The 17,726-nt window shown below is 36.2% G+C and overlaps 1 protein-coding gene across 1 annotated transcript in view; it reads left to right on the forward strand.

The window, feature by feature from the left end:
- Nucleotides 1-7,544: 7,544 nt before the first annotated feature.
- The window catches only part of ANKUB1 (ankyrin repeat and ubiquitin domain containing 1), a 30,305-nt gene continuing 20,123 nt past the window's right edge, over nucleotides 7,545-17,726 (forward strand). The window contains exons 1-2 of the mRNA XM_031957783.1: nucleotides 7,545-8,296; nucleotides 16,104-16,247. Of these exons, the coding sequence (XP_031813643.1) occupies nucleotides 8,207-8,296; nucleotides 16,104-16,247 (234 nt within the window). The 5' untranslated portion in view covers nucleotides 7,545-8,206. The remainder of the gene's footprint in view (nucleotides 8,297-16,103; nucleotides 16,248-17,726) is intronic.

Here is a 17,726-nt window from a genome sequence, read left to right on the forward strand (position 1 = left end):
GTTTTAAATCCCTGATGAAAAGGAACTCCCTTGACAAGTAAAAATCAACACTGACTGGTGGACATTTAATAAAAGATAACAGCTTCAACTCTTCCAGCTTGATCGTGAACTCTGCAGTCTCAAAGGCTCTGGATAAGAAGAAGCCAATTTCAATCCACAGCTTTCTGGATAGTTTTCTCCAACCAGAGCTTAGTAGCCCTAAACTCTAAAGGAGGGGATTAAACACAGGGAGTTCCTGCTCTAGGCAAAGGCTGGTCCAAACTGGATTCTGTTTATACTCTAACATAAATTAGATCTCTAATTGGGTGGGGTGCACTCATGTCCATTGTGGGCTAGAAGCAATCTCACCACTCAGCCAATACCCTTCAGAGCTGACTAACCTGTTCTGGATGAAAATAAGAGGAAAAAGGATAGATAATAAATTAATAATTAGTTATCAATATAATAGCATGATATTAATTTCTCTCAAGCATTATATAAATGTGAGCTACCAAGTAACTCAAATGAGATAGTATTGGTAAAGATTTGAGCACAGTCCCCAGCACATCGTAAATGTTTAATAAATACTTGTTCCTTTCTCTTCTCTTGCCCAAAGTTACTGAATTAATAAGTGCCAGAGCCTGGATTGCAAATTCTATGTGAAATGAGCATAAGGAGAATTTTCTATTTAATATCTAAAAGGTTTATATGCGATTTTTAAAGAAAAGCACAACGTTAAACATTTAGAATGCTGAAGGAAAATACTGGTTTAAGTTTTGATATCAAACCAAGCATGATATATTTATGATCTACTCCTATGACCTATAGGAATAAACCAATGTATTTTCCATCATTAAAGAGATATTTTTTTTTGGTCTTTTTCCAATCTTTGGGTACTATGGGAGAAAACAAAAAGCCAAAAGATTGTATATATTTATTTTTACTGTTACCATGTCTTTATTTTTTTAACTCATATTTTAGTAGTATTTTAATTTTCCAAATACATTCAAAGATCATTTTCAACATTTGCCTTTGCAAAACCTAGGATTCTAAATTTTTCTCCTTCTCCCTCTTCCCCCCCTCCTCAAGATAGCAGGCAATACAATATAGGTTAAACATGTGTAGTTCTTCTAACCGTATTTTCATATTTATCATGTTGTACCAAAAAAAATCTGATCAAAACAGAAAAAAACACAAGAAAGGAGAAAAAAAAAGCAAACAACATGATGAAAATGCTATACTTTGAGCCACATTCAATCTCCATAGTTCTCTTTTTTTATGTGGATGGCACTTTCTACCATAAATCTATTGGAAATGACTTCTATCATCTCATTATTACAAAGAACCACTTCCTATAATGCTGGAGAAACTTGAGACAGGGTAGAGATTAGAGAATAATTTGATTATTAATTTATTGGAGAGTAAATCAATTGACTGGATGGGACTCTCCTCTCAAAGTATCTAGCCCTGAATATCAGATAACAAGACTCTTTTATAGGATAACAAGAACAATGACATAATGAGGGAGGTACCTGGATGGGAATAACCTAATGGGAGGAGGCATCTAGGATAACATAATGGAGAGAGGTACTGGAGAGGTTACTGATATTCTAAGGACATCTAAAATGGATAGACCTTTATCCTGTCAGACATTAAGAAAGAATGATTATAGCCTAAAGACCTTTATCTCATTAAACATTAAGAGGGAATGATTACAGCCTGGGGTTTGGGGGCAGAGTAACTGAGGTAGGAGGACCTCAAGGAGACTATGACATAACGGTCCATCACAATTGATCATCTCATAATCTAGTTGTTGCCATATACAATGATCTCCTGGTTCTGCTCATTTCACTTAATAGTAGTTCTCTCCAGGCCTCTCTGAGATCATCCTGCTTGTTGCTTCTTACAGAACATTAATATTCCATAGCATTCAGATACCAACATTTATTCAGTCATTCTCCAACTGTTGGGGTTCCATTCAGTTTCTGGTTTCTTGCCACTACAAAGAGGGCTGCCACAAACATTTTTGCACATGTGGGTCCCTTTCCCTCCTTTAAGATCTCTTTGGGATACAAAACCAGTAGAAACACTGCTGGGATCAAAGAGTATGTGCAATTTGATCGGCTTTTGGGCATAATTCCATTCTCCAGAATGGCTGGATCAATTCACAACTCCAGTAACAATGTATCAGTGTCCCAATTTTCCAACATTCCTCATTCCTCATTATCTTTTCTAGTCATTTTAGCCAATCTGAGAAGTGTGAAGTGGTATCTCAGAGTTGTCTTAATTTTCATTTCTCTAATAAATAGTAATTTAGAGCATTTTTTAATATGAATAAAAATGACTTTAATTTCTTTGTCTGAAAATTGTCTGTTCATATCCTTTGACTAGCAAAAGAACTTTTTAAAATTAGTATAGTGGGGAGCAAGATGTCAGAGTAGATAGGACTTTGTCTCAATTCTTCCTGGCTTCCCTCAGAATCAACACTAGATCGAGCCTCTGGCTAGATTTTGAAGTAACAGAACCCTCAAATATTTGAATTGTAACAAATTTCCAACATAAGATATGTCAGAAAGACTTCAGAAAGATCTATTTCAATGGTGCAAGGGGAGACTCGGCCTAGTAAAAGTACAGCTAAGGATGCCCAGGATGGAGGGATCCTGCCCAGAGATATTCTAGTGGGAGGCTCTTAGCCAAAACACAGCAGCATTTGCTATTCTAGCCTAATTCAGAAAGCCAGTGGGTTAGCAAACTAATTGTGAGACCTCAAGTGCAAGTATAGAAGGCAAATAGTGAGCCCCTAAACCCCAGCATGTATGGCCTACCCAGGACAGTGAGAAAACCTACAGCACTACTGACCTCAGGTCAGTGGAAAGCCTCTCTAGTCCTGTAAAAGAAGCTTGGGAAAATCTCCCCTTGTGTCCTAGAAGCAGAACTCAGTCTTTAAAAATGAACAAAAAAGGCAAAAATTACTCTTTCCATAGATAGCTACTATGGAGACAGGGAAGAACAAAATCCAAACTCTGAGGAAACAAAGGGAAAAATGCCTCCAGATGAAGCCTCAAAGGGCAGTAAAAACTGGTCTCTAACTCAAAAGACTCTTTGAAAAACTCAAGAATCTTAAAAGAGTTAGAAGAAAAATGGAAAAAGGAAATAAGAGCTTTGCAGGAGAGTTTGGAAAAGAAAACACAGAAATTGACTGAAGAAAACAACCCCTTAAAAAAAAAAAAGAACAACTTCTTAAAAAACAGAATTGGTGAAATGAGAAAAAAATTCCAGTGAACAAAACAATTCCTTTCAAAGTACAATTAGCCAAATGCAAAAGGAGGTAAAAAAGCTAACTGAAGAAAATAATTCACTAAAAATTAAAATTGGACAAATGAAAGTGAATGACTCAATGAGACATCAAGAACCATTTAAACAAAACAAAAAAGAAAAAAAATAGCAGAAAATGTAAAATACTTCATTGGAAAAATGACTCTCCTCAAAAACAGATCCAGGAGAGACAATTTATCACCAGAATAATAATACTATGACCAAGTAGGATTTAAAACAGGAATGCAAATCTGATTCAATATCAGAAAAGCTGTTAGCATAATTGACTATATCAATAACCAAACAAATGAAAATATGATTATATCAATAAAGGCAGAAAAAAATTTGACAAAAAGCAGCATCCATTCCTATTAAAAACACAAGAGACCATATGAATAAATGGAGTTTTTCTTAAAATGGTAAGTGGTATCTATCTAAAATCATCAGCAAGCATTATATGTAATAGGAAAAACTAGAAGTATTCACAATAAGAGCAGGGGTGAAATAAGGTTGCCTACTATCTTCATTAGTATTCACTATTGTATTAGAAATATTAGCTTTAATAGTAAGAAAAGAAAAAGAAATTGAAGGAATTAGAGTAGGTAATGAGGAAACAAAATTATCACTTTGTAGATGATATAATGGTATGCTTACAGAATCCTAGAGAATCAACTAAAAAACTACTAGAGATAATTAACAACTTAAGCAAAGTGGAAGGATATAAAATATATGCACATAAATCTTCAGCATTTCTTTGTTACCAAGAAAATCCAACAGCAAGAGACAGAAAGAGAAATTCCATTTAAAATAAATGTTAATAATATAAAATATTTGGGAGCTTACCTGACAAGACAAAGTCAGGAACTATGTATAAACACAATTACAGAATATTTTTAACAAATAAAATTAGATCTAAACAATTGGAAGAATATCAAGTGCTCATGGGTCGACCCAGCTAATATGACAAAGATGACAAGTATACCTAAATTAATCTACTTATTCAGTGCATACTAATCAAACTGCCAAGAAATTACTTTATAGAGCTAGAAAAAATAATAACAAAATTCATCTGAAAGAAGAAAAGGTTAAGAATTTCAAGGGAATTAATGAAAAAAAAAAAATGCAAATGAAGGTGGCCTAGCTGTACCAGATCTAAAACTACATTATAAAGAGATGGTCAGCAAAACCATTTATTGGCTAAGAAATAGAACAGTGGATCAGTGGAACAGGTTAGGTTCACAAGACACAGTAGTCAATGACTATAGTAATCTAATGGTTGATAAACTCAAAGACTAGCTTCTGGGATAAGAACTCACTATTTGTCAAAAATTGCTGGGAAAATTGGGACAATATCATGACAGAACTAATTCAACACCTTATGCCAAGATAAGATTGAAATGGGTTCATGATTTAGACATAAATGGGGATACTATAAGCAAATAAGACCAAGAGATAATCAACTTCTTAGATCTGTGGAGAAGGAAAGCATTTATGGCCAAAGAACTAGAGAACATTATGAAATACAAAATGGATAATTTTTATTATATTTAAAAGTTTTTTTGTACAAACAAAACTAATGCTGCCAAGATTAGAAGAGAAGCAGAAAACTAGGGGAAAAATTTTTTACATCCAAGGTTTCTGATAATGTCTAAATATATTTCTAAAACATATAGAGAATTGACTCAAATTTCCAAAATAGAAAATTGACTCAAATTTATAAGAGTACAAGCCATCCCCAACTGACAAATGGTCAAAGGATATGAAGAGGAAATGTTCAGATGAAGAAATTAAAGCCAATTTTAGTCATATGAAAAAATGCTCTAAGTCACTATTCAATAGAGAAATGTAAACTAAGACAACTCTGCAGTACCACTTTATATCTCTCAGATTGGCCAAGATGACAGGAAAAAATAATATAGTATTGGAGGTGATATAGGAAAACTGAGACACTAATACATTGTTGGTGGAATTGTGAACTGATCCAACCATTCTGAAAAGCAATTTGAAACACAAGGTTTTGCAAAGGTAAACATTGAAAACTATCTTTGCAAAATAAAAAATAAAAAGCTATTATTATAAAAAATTAGTAAAACAATGCATAGATTGTTGGAAACTTTAGGATGATTTTGATGTGGTAAGGTCCCCTGACCTTGGGAGTGATGAAGTTGTTAATGATAAATTTCTTCCCATAGGTCATCTTGTCCCACTTTATTCTAAATGACCAGGATGCTATGGCTACATATATTGTTAGCTGTCAGATAAAGAGCCTGTTGGTTAGTGATAACAGTTACTGAGACTAATGAGAAATAATAATGAGGTGTTTAAAGTTGACACAGGCGCAGAACAAAATTGAGTGTCCACCACTTGACACAGTGACATTTCAGGCCTAAAAACATACCTTCAGTTGGTTTCCTCCTTGAGCTCTGTCAAGAGAATTATGAATATTGCTCCTACAAACAAAGTCAGAACCAGACCACTCCTCAGCTCTATCTCTAAGTCAAAATTAGCATTTCAATGACATGAAGTACCAGGTTTCTCTAACTTTTTTAAACATAATTTTATCTTTTTTGCCCTTGGTTCTTTGCTAACATATTTTGGAATTTAGCACACTTTAATTGGTGTTACAATTATAATAAACTTTGCCCCTTGATTTGGAGATAGGTCCAAGCCTGCAAATTCTTTTGAGACATCTCATGGCATTGGTCTGGAACCCCAACCTTTTTGGGGTCCCCCTTGCCTCCAACAATTTTATCTTCTTTATTGTGACTTTAAGACCCCAAAAGTGAAGTTTCCATCCAGACAATAAATCTATGTATATAATTGTATGCATATGTATCTATGTATATAATATTTATGTATATAATTCTTTTTTAAAAACATATGCATAATTTTCAACATTCATGCTTGCAAAGCTTTGTGTTCACAATTTTTTTTTCTCCCTCCCTTCCCTCCATTCCCTTCCCTCGAGGGCAAGTAATCCAATATATGTTTAAACAGGTGCAATTCTTCTCTACATATTTCCACAATTATTATGCTGCACAAGAAAATCAGATCAAAAAGGGAAAAAATGAGAAAGAAAACAAAATGCAAGTAAACAACAATAAAAAATGAAAACACTATGTTGTGATCCACACTATGTTCCCATAGTCCTCTCTTTGGGTGTAGATGGCTCTCTCCATCACAAGATCATTGGAACTGGCCTGGATCATGTCATTGTTGAAGAGACCCACATCCGTCAGAATTGATCATCGTATAATCTTGTTGTTGCTGTATTATGTATATAATTATTTTTTAAATTAAAGCTTTTTATTTTCAAAACATACGCATGGATAATTTTTCAACATTCACTCTTGCAAAACCTTGTGTTACAAATTTTTTCCCTCCCTTTCCCCCACATTTATTTCCACAATTATTGTGCTGCTATGTAGATAATTCTTAAGAGTAAATTCCCTGTTTCCAACAATGAAATGATTGAGGCCATTTTCAATGATCTTGTGACGAAGAGAACCATCTATACCCAGAGAAACGACTGTGGGAACTGACTGTGGATCACAACATAGCATTTCCCTGTTTTTATTGTTATTGATTTGCATTTTTTTCTTTCTCATTTTCTTTCCTTTTTTGATCTGATCTTTCTTGTGCAGCAAGATGATTGTACAAATATATTTACATATATTAGATTTAACATATAACTTAACATATATAACATATATTGGATTACTTGCCATCTAGAGGAGGGAATGGGAGAAAGGAGGGGAAAATTTGGAACACAGGCTATGAAAAATTATCGGTGCATGTGTTTTGAAAATAAAAGGCTTTAATTAAAAAAAAAAAAAAAAGAGTAAACTCCCTGAAAATAGGCAGCTCTCAAATGATTAATGGACACTACTTATGCACTCCATCCACCTGAGATCCAGATCTCCACTTTCTAACTTTCTCTCAAAATTAACCCTCTCCTTTCCCTCACAGGAATGTGACAGGTCCAAGAGTTAATTCTAACAAATAGTGTTTATTTACTGAATATAAGACTGCAAACTCTCCAACTTTGCTTTGTTTCTTGCTTCTTTATACGAGAGAGTTGAACATACTTTCTATTAACACCACAGCGGGGTTCTGAAGATGAATGAGATAACAATGTTGCTGTGTTCTAAGTCTTATAAATACTGAACCCTCCAGAAAAGAGCCAGAGGAAACAGAGTAATATTGTGTTATTAAATGGCAGCTCCCATTGTGCAGAGATGGGCAGAGGAAACAATAGAATCATTTGCCCACACATTCATCTCCTTGGTGTAAGGCGTCACTGTTCTGCCCTCTGCAAAAAAAACAAGCTTAGAAATGCCATCAGGGAACGAAGTGTGCAAAGTTGTTATGGAAACTAGAATACTTTGGCTCAGAGTTATTAACAGAGCACTTTAAGGATTACCCCAGTCCACAAAATCAACTGAGGATTATCCCGGAGGTGAGCACGTACTCCGGCATCCCGGGGCGTTCTCATCCCCTCTCTGCTGTCCACGAGCTCTGCAGGAGCCAGCGGGAAGCCAAGGCCGAGGAGGGGTCACTTTTTAAAAATATCCGTGAGATCCAGGCTGGCAGAACTCGGGTCTGGGTCCTGGAAGGTAGTTCCGACTTGCGTCGGTTTCCTTCCTGCGAGCCCAGGGCGGTGCGAGCCCGCTCTAGTTGGTCCCCACAGCACAATGTAACTACTGTCTGCAGTCGCCTGGTACTGTGGCACTTTCCCTGGCACATCAGTCCTCCTCCTGGAAGAGAAGCTGGGCTTTGTGGGGAGATATTTATAGCTGCAGCTGGCTAGCGTTTTTGCCCTCGATTGTGCAAATGAGGACTTTTGCAAGTGCGTTTTGTTAGCTCAGCAAGATCTTTTGGAATTTTTTTTTTTTAAACAGGCAATTATAAAATGAAGATTTTTATCTCTTTTGAGGAATCTTTTGAACCTTTTGATGTTTCCCCAGGGGACACAGTAGGAGCTATAAAGCTGATGATAAAGGTAAGTGCTTCATCAGTTGACCAATGAGACACTGATTCATTTGCCTTTTTCTAAGACTCTTAAAGGTGGTCTATGAACATACTCTTAAAAATAAGGACCACTGATGTTTCTACAATACTTTAAAATTTGTAGCTCACTTTACAAGCGTCATCTCATTTCAATTTCTATAAAACCCTGAAAGAGACCCACAATAGAGATGGCCATCATCTCATTTTCAATTTCTCTACACTCCTGAGAGAAATATGCTAGAGATGGCCATCATCTCATTTCAATTTCTATACAATCCTGAGAGAAACATGACAGAGATGGCCATCATCTCATTTTAGCTTCTATACAACCCTGAGAGACCCACATTAAAGATGGTCATGTGAAGAACTAGAAGGGCCCTTACAGACATCCCTGAATCCAACGCTTCTCATTACATACATCAAGAAACTTAAAGAATTTAAGTGACTTGCCCAGAGTTTCACAGCTCATGATGTAGGGAGACAGGATTTTAATTCAGGTCTTCCAGATTCTAATCTCAGCACTCCCATCTATGGTACCACCTAGTTGCCTTCCAAGTTGAAAACATGAGAAATTCAAATTCTCTACTTGCCATATACTTTTCATGACATTCTATTTCTCCTTCCCACATCCCCTTTTGGACTGGACGTGGTCTGAAGGCCAATTGCAATTGCTGGCTGTGGTAAAACTGTTTTGATAGTTCTCCTGGTGTCCATGGGGATACCAAACTGATTATTTCTCATATTGAATCACCCATTTGTTGACATAGCTTATGTTTGTGGAAGCTCCAGTGGGAGGTCCTGACCAGTCAAACTAAGGCTAAGGTGGAAGAAAGGAAATTGCTTGGGTAGAATTCCCCTGCTGCCCAGTTTGAGTACTTAAATCTTGCTGTCACTAAATTGTGGGCAACTAGCTGACTTCAGAGTGCCAGACTGGGAGACAGAAGACTGGAATTAAAATACAGCCTCAGATACTCACTACCTGTGTGATCCTGGTCACTTCACTCTGCCTCAGTTTCCTCATCTGTACAATGAGCTGAAGGAAATGGCAAACCACTCCAGTATCTTTATAAAAACAAAAAAACAAATGGGATCATGAAGGGCCAGGCATGACTGGAACAACTGAAGAACAACAATCAAGTGATGGCCAGGGTGTAGAGTCTCAGTGAAGATAGGCCCAGAGCTGGGAGGAGACAGGGGAAGCTGGTCTCCCAGAGCCCCTCAGAGAAGAGGGGCTGGACTAAAGCTCTCCTGTTCCTGGTCACAGCACAATTCTGAAACCTCCGGCAGCCAGGATTCCATCATAGGTGCTCCTTTCCCCAAACCTGGGGTGGAAAGTTGTGTCCCTAACCTTATTTCCCCCAAAAGCCCGGTGAGTTTTCCTGTGCAGGGTAGCATGATGAAGTGATTTTTAGGAACATGTACGTCGTATCTGCTGAGGCAGAACCGAGGGAAGAGTTCCTTGTTGCTGGGAGGTCTCATGAAAGGTTTCCTTGAAATCAACTCTAAAGAAAGCTGGCTGTTCCAAAAAGGCAGAGGGGAGGAGAGTGCACTCTATGTGCTTGAAAGGATACAGAAGAACAAACACCTAGATTCATTTCCCCACTGCTTTCCTCACATCACCCTCCTGACTCTTTTCTCAGCTCCCTGAATGCTCTAAATTTCCTTTGCTGCCGCTTTTGGCTCAGGATGACCCCCAGATTTAAGGTGTCTCTCTCAGTCTCTCCCCCATCATCAACTTCCTGTTGGGCATCTTGACCAGGATGCTCCCTAAGCCCCTCAAACTCAAAATATCCAAAAGAGAATTTCGCTAACTTTGATCCTAAACCCAGCCTTCTTCCTCACTGTTTACAATTTTTCTAGTTATTCATGTATAATACTCAGAGTCATTCATGACCCTTCCTTCTCCCTGACTTCCATTTACAATTTTGGGGAGGCAAGTGAGGGTAAATGACTTGTCCAGGGTATATAGCTAGTAAGCATCTGAGGCTGGATTTGAATTCAGGTCCTCCTGCCTCTAGGGCTGGTGTCTATGCACTGCTCCATCCTATTTACAGTTATTTACCACATTTTGTCACTTCCACCTTCCCAACATCTCTTCTATCCATTCTTATTTTTGGGGAGGGGGGAAGGGAAGGCAATCAGGGTTAAGTGACTTGCCCAGGTTCACACAAATAGGAAATGCTAAGTGTCTGAGGCCACATTTAAACTCAGGTCCTCCTGATGGTCAGGGCCGGTGCTCTACCCACTGCACCATCTAGCTGCCCCCCTTCCCATCTCTTCTCTGACAATCACTGTTGAATTTGAGGCTCATTTCACTTCTCACCTAAACTATTGCAATTGCCTCCTAACTAGTCTGACTGGCTCCACCTCTCCTTTCTCCCATACATCTTCTACACAGCTAAAATATTGATTGATATTCTTAAAGTACCAGTCAGAACACATTAATGCCCTGCTCAAGGACTTTTGATGGGTTCCTATTTAGCGTCCTTCCTCTCTCTTTACTCCCTCCCCTCTCCTTCTGTTCACCTAGGGAATCATATCTGAATATACATTTTGATTGCTGAAACCTTGTAAGATAGCTTGGGGTTCACAGGCTAGATTTCTTTTTTTAAGAGCCATACCTTAAACCCAAATCACTCTGGCTTTCATTGGCCAACAACAGGTCTCAGCCCAAACTCAACTGGGTCACTGCTTGAGTTCTGATAGCACAAAGTGAAGGGGAATAGCAGTTGTTTTTGTTTTGATCAGAAACCCTGAGTCTTCCCCACCTAGACTGATTTTTTTTTTTAAGCTAGCTAAAAAAGGCCATTTTTTGGACTCATTTCTTACCTAACTTTAATCACTGAATGGGCATTGACTCGGAAGAACTGAGACCTGAGAAAACCTTTAGACCAAGGTCTCCCACTGCAAAAGGGGCCATCTACAGTCATATTCATCTATATCTTGCCACTGGACCTAGATGGCTCTGGAGGAGAGAGTGAGCTAGCCCTATCTCATTTTAATCCTAGTTCACTTGCAAGTCATGATATCACCTTTCTGATGTCATGTACTTCTTTGAGAATGAAGGACCAATAACAACATTCGGCTTCTGGGATTAAATACAAACTCCTCTACTTGACATTTAAAATCCTTCAGTTTATCTTTCTGGAAAATTTTTACATCCTCAAGTTTTCAACTTTCTCAGGCTTACTTGCTCTTCCCTATGTATAATAATTTTCTTCTGCTTCTCACACCTTTGCATAAATTGTTCCAGAAGTATTTTTTCCTCGCCATTACACCTTAAACTCTCTAACTTCTTTCAGGCTTGAATTCAAGTGCCACTTTTATACCTGAGACTTTCTCTGATCTCCATCCACCAGTGTTTTCTCTCTTATATGCAAAGCCTTCCAAAATTTAGTGCTGTTCTCTATCCAACTCTCACAGGTGGATACTTGGCTACTTTGATGGTCTACAATTTCAGTGACTCATCAAATGGAATCACAAGATCTCTGAGTTGGAAAGAATCTCAGAAACCAATCAGTCTAACACATATCTAAATAAAAATCCTCTCTACCATATTCAATGGTCTTCTATTATTTTCTGGAAGCCTTCTTGTAAGGGTTTACTAACTCTCATTTTGGGGAATAATTTTGTTTTACCAAACCAAAATTTTTCTCTTTACACCCACTGCCTGTTGCTACTTACTAGTTATCCTCTCTTTATCAAACAAAAGTTTTTTTTTTTTCCTTTTCCATAGATACTAGAACTGAAGCAAGTCTTTTAAATACTTAAAGAAATAATTCCAATTTCACTCTGATCTTTTTTTTTTACATGTTAAACATCCCCAGTTTCTTCAACTGATCTTTATATGACATAATTTATAGTCTTGTTGCCCTGATCAACCACCTTTGGTTTGTCATTATCTTTTCTAAAATGTGGTGCCTTTAACTGAACTGAAGATGTCAGATGTACTGTAACTGATGCTGAGTGGAGCAGAATTATCCCTCATTCTAAACTTTATACTTCTATTAATGAAGCACAAGATGTCATTAGCTTTTGAAGCCACCATATTGCACAGTCACCTATATGGAGATTATGATCCGTTGAACTCTCCAATATTTTTAGATTGTAATATAGGAGAACTAACTAGAATTTCAAAATAGGTAGTTCAAAGGGTCAAACATTTCTTCTTAGATATAAAAGAGATTTGGACTATGATGATATTTGATCTGGGAGGTGGACTTGAGTCACACCCAAGAGTTTTGAAAAAGGAATTAAGTCTGAAGGAAATGGATACTATGAAAAAGGACCTGGGACTAAATGAGATGACCAGAAGAGATGATGAGAAAGGTAGTGTTTTCACTTGTCTGCCAGTTACCTAATGAGCTGAGCTGAGGAGAAAAATTGTGGTGGAAGAATTATGGGAGATCAAATAGAAAAAGAAGATATCCATTATAAGAAAATGGATTTACATTACAAGGATGTTTTGACATTAAGAAAACAACCAATATAATCATAATAATATAAAATAAATATAAATATAAACAATATTTAAAAATATAGGTACAGGGAGGATTTTTTTAATCATAAAAAAGCCTGAGAGAGGGAAACTGAACTGTGGCAAAGAGGGAAGAGGTAACAATATGTGGTTGGCTTCCTAATTTTAAGATTAGGATTAGGACTGAAGGACTGATAATAAATAAATAATATTAATAAATGCTTATTAGTAAGAAAAAAAGAAAAGAAAAACAATGTTAATAAGCACATAATACTTACTCCTTTCCTTTATAATCATCTCTTAAAGGTCTGAAGATAATTCCAAAATTTAACATGTCCTACCTCTCCATGTTTATCTGATAATAGGAACTGTTATAGATTTTTTTTCCCTCATTTCTTTTCATCCAAACTATTTTCTTCACATTAACTTTGTTTTATGAAAATATTTATGCAACGTCATGAAGGCTTGTATCACATGCTGTCTGGATATTTAACATAATAATATTAGTGCTATTTCCTATCCAACTACTTCAAGTAGACACTTGGCTATTTTGAGGGTTTGCAGTCTCAGTGACTCATCAAATCATGGAATCAAAGGATCTTTCATGAATTGGAAAGAACCTCAGAAATCATAGCATAGCACTTGGTACATAATAAGTACTATATAAATTCTTAATCTTCCCTCCTCTTCTCCCTCCATCCCAGTCTGTGTTGGGAAAGGAAGAATGGAAGAAGCCTGGGAATAGTTAAAAATACATATAATTTAAATAGTAGGTCAGAATGTAGGAATTAGTCTAACTGGGGGTTTTGCAGTATTACAATTCTGTTCATTACTTTTCATTGAATAGGAAAGGAAGGAGCCACATGGACTTTAGGGCCATAATATTGCTCCTAAATTAAAAGCAAACTAATTGTTGTAACATGGTTGGCTGATTAAATCTCCTACCTTGAACTTGAAAGGGGAACTGGGAAGAAAAAGTGATGACCAAAGATAGTCACACCCTGAACTAGCCCTGTGGAAAATATGGGAATGAGCTAGGAGGTATTACTCCAGCTCCTTCCAAAAGAGGTAGAAGGAGCAGAAAGGAGCAAGTACTAAGTGAGCAACTTGACTATTTACAGCCAACATAAATTGGTTATAATATGAAATGTTATTTAGCCCCAAATCCTGCACATGACTGTGCTCATGGAAAGTGCAAATTACACTTCTTCCTGAGAGACAGCATGTTATACTTAGCATAATATTTGGCACATAGTAGGCACAAAATAATATATGTTTATTATATCATGTTATGTGATGGAAATAACAAGGGACTTGAAATAAGGAGACCTGAATAATAATCTCATCTTGGACATCACTATATTAGAGTTGAGTTACAGTATGTCCTCATCTATAAAATGAGCTGGAAAAGGTAACAGCAAATTACTCCAGTATCTCATGACCCCATTTTTCATGACTGAAAAAATAACTGAACAACAGCAGATTATTATGGTCATTTACAATTGTGTATTGTGTATCTACTCTATTCATTCTACTGATTTACCACTCTGTTTCTATTTACAGTACCAAATTGCTTTTGATCATCACCACTTTGCAATATATTTTGAAATCTGGTACTGCCAGGATACATTCCTTCATAATTTAAAAAATCGATTCCCTTGACATTCTTGACATTTTGTTCTTTCAAATAAATTGTTGTTATTTTTTTCTGGCTCTATAAAATAATTCTTTGTAGTTTGATTGATATGACACAAAATAGATAAATTAATTATATGATAGACTTGGCATTTTTATTATATTGCCTCAATCTATCATGAGCAATTAATGTCTCCAGATGTTTAGATCTTTCTTTGTCTGAAAAGTATTTTATGATTGCGTTTAAAGAGTTCCCAGATTTATCTTGGCAAGTAGACTCCAAAGTATTTTCTGTTGTCTTCAGTAAACTTAAATAAAATATCTCTTTCTGTCTCTTCCTACTGGGATTTGTTGGTAACTTATGGAAATGCTGATGATTTATTTGTCAGTAATTTGTGGAAATGCTAATGATTTATATAAATTTATTTTATGTTCTGCAACTTTACTGAAAGTTGTTAATTGTTTGAACTAGTTTTTCACTTGATTCTCTGGATTTCTCTAAATATACCATTTTATCATCTACAGAGTACTAGTTTTCTCCTTGCCTATTCTTATTCCTTTAATTCTTTTTCTTATTCTTTAAAAAGTATTTCTCAAGTGCTTAGACTGCCTCTGGCCTGGTAAATCCTTTGTTTAGCTTTCTAAATACTATACAATCTAGCCCTAATCTATCTTTCCATCACTATTGGATATACTCTCCCTCCCACATTCTGTGATCCAGGTAAGCTGACTTTCTTTTTCCTTATTAAGGTACTTCATTTCTGATCTCTTGAGTCTTTGCACTGACCATCCCTCATGCCCTCCCTCTTTCTCTTACCTATTTTTCTTAAAGTACCTCTCTTATTTTAAGGTCAGTTTAGCCACCATCTTCTGTCTGAAACCTTTGCTACTCACTATAACCACTAGAGACCTCCTCCCCAAACTATCTTGTATTTAACTATGTATGCATCTATATCTGTGTGTACATTTGTATATCTGTATTTGGATTATCAAAACTAATTCTTCTTGAAATTCTCTCAGCATTTTAACACAAGTATTCTGTCATCTTGGGTGGGTGAGGGTCAGAGAATACTGTAGATGCTAAAGATTTGAAAATGAGTATCACATATAAGAGAACTGCAGGGATTCCTGGTGATTGCAAACAGGACATAGCAGATTACAAAACTGGGAATTATGGAAAAAAAACATAATAAAGGATGTTGTCAAGATCATAGCTGAGTAAATAAAGATGATCTGTCAGATAGTGAAAGAGATGAACAGATAGCCTGTGTGGTTTACTGGTACCCTCCCAGGACCAAGAGAAAGTGAGGGAAGTCCAGCACAACGAGGACTTCCTTTTGTCCAATTTATGGACATGGACAAGTCATACAGTGCAAGTAAACATGGATGATTCACTGAAGGAAATAGACATATGAATGGGATTCCAGATCCGCTAGAATATTTGAGTCTAAGTATTAATTCAGAGAAAATATATTTGCTATTTCACATTGCTACAGATTTCACCATAACTATCACAAATTTTGTTTTTCCTAGCTGTAAACTGTCTGAATGATTAAAAAAAAAAAAATCTTTGTTCTATTTAAGGGTTTTTTGTTGTTGTTGTTTAATGTCTATTTTTTACTTAAGATTTTATTAGAAATTTCTTTGAGTGTCCTGTTTTTCACAATCTCTTATTATTCATTTAAAGGATTATTTCCATATTCCACTCTCTGAAGATAAACAAGGCAAGATGTACCTACAACTGATGTATGCTGGTGCTGTGCTAGATGATAACTGGAGTCTTGCTGATGTAGGAATATCACTTGGCTCAAATCTCAAGTGCTTGGTCAAGGTATGCTCAGAGCAGTAGTTATTGAAGTTGTCTGCATTATGGTTTCCCTAAATCACAGCTTATTTGCTTCAGCTAAGCTCAGTGTCAGAATTATTAACTAAATATATCTCCACACCTAGGAGGTACCTAATCATGAGAAAGAATAACAAGGTCATTTGAAAGAAACTCCATGAGTAGAAAAGGCCTTTGAAGAGTTTCTTTGCAAGATAATTGCAAAGTAGAAGGATAAGTTGTTTTTGTTCTAATTTAATTTGGGCAGTTCCTAACTTAGGAAGAGCTTTATAAATGATGGTTAGTTTTATAGGCCAGACCATAAAAATCTTTTCAACAAATGTCCATCTCAATGTTTCAATGATCTGCTATGTCTTTGATGTGAACAATTGGACTGAAAGCCTTTATGCATTTGTAGATGTTTCTGGAGAATTAATATAACTGAAAATTTCATCACCCTGTAACCCAGTGGTCCTCAAACTTCTGTTCTCAATATCTTTATCCTATTAAAAATGATTGAGGATCTGTCCAAAGAGTTTTTATGTGATTTGTAGTTATATATATTGATCACATTAAAAATAAAAACTAATTATGAATTTGTAGACTCTCTGAAAGGATTTCAGAGATTCCCAGGGTGCTCTGGACCAGACTTTGAGAACAACTTTGAGAACCACAGTGTAACCAATTTGGTGATACCCTCTCCAAACTTGGATTATTTATATACAATATGTCACTGGGCCATATTCAAGATCTTTCATTCATGGAAGGGCCTTCCAGAGCTTAGACTTCTCTTGTAGAGCTTTTAAGAACCCAAGTCAATCTTCAACAAAAGGAAGAAATATCAGAGAACTTTAGGGAAAGTTTTAATTAATAATGTACTTGAAATACAATATTACTGATGATGTAGAACTTAATCACCATTGATAGAATGCTTCTTCACAATCTGGGCTCCTTCTCCACCCATGTGAGTGCTCAGAAAAGGTACTCTAAGTTTAAGACATACTATGGGCCTTTTTTATTACTTTTTTACTATTTTTAAAATTTTTATCTTATTTTTTATTTCTTTATTTTTATTTTTTAGATTTTATTTATTTTATTACGATTACCTCATTTTTATTAGCAGACCAGAGGACTGATTAAATCAAAACAAGATATTTAATCACATATCACAGTAAATAAGATGAAAAGAAAAGATAGCCCATGTCCACATGGGACATATTGTCCCCTCCCCACGAGTGGAGAGAGTCATAGAGAACATATTTGATCAGCACATGAGAAACTCACAGACATCTAGAATATCGTATAGTCAAGGAACACATATGGCCAGGGAATGTTGCAACGCCAGTGCTCCAGAGCTGCTGTTGTACTCTGATGGTATCACTTTGTTGCTCCTTGCTGCATTTAGTTAAATATTGTGTTTCTATCCCTCAGCACATTGTCTCTGCCAAGAAGCACTGAGCTAGTCTCTGATACCATCTACTAGTCAAT

The sequence above is a fragment of the Sarcophilus harrisii genome, chromosome 3, assembly GCF_902635505.1.
Source record: "Sarcophilus harrisii chromosome 3, mSarHar1.11, whole genome shotgun sequence".
NCBI classification, from domain to species: Eukaryota; Metazoa; Chordata; class Mammalia; order Dasyuromorphia; family Dasyuridae; genus Sarcophilus; species Sarcophilus harrisii.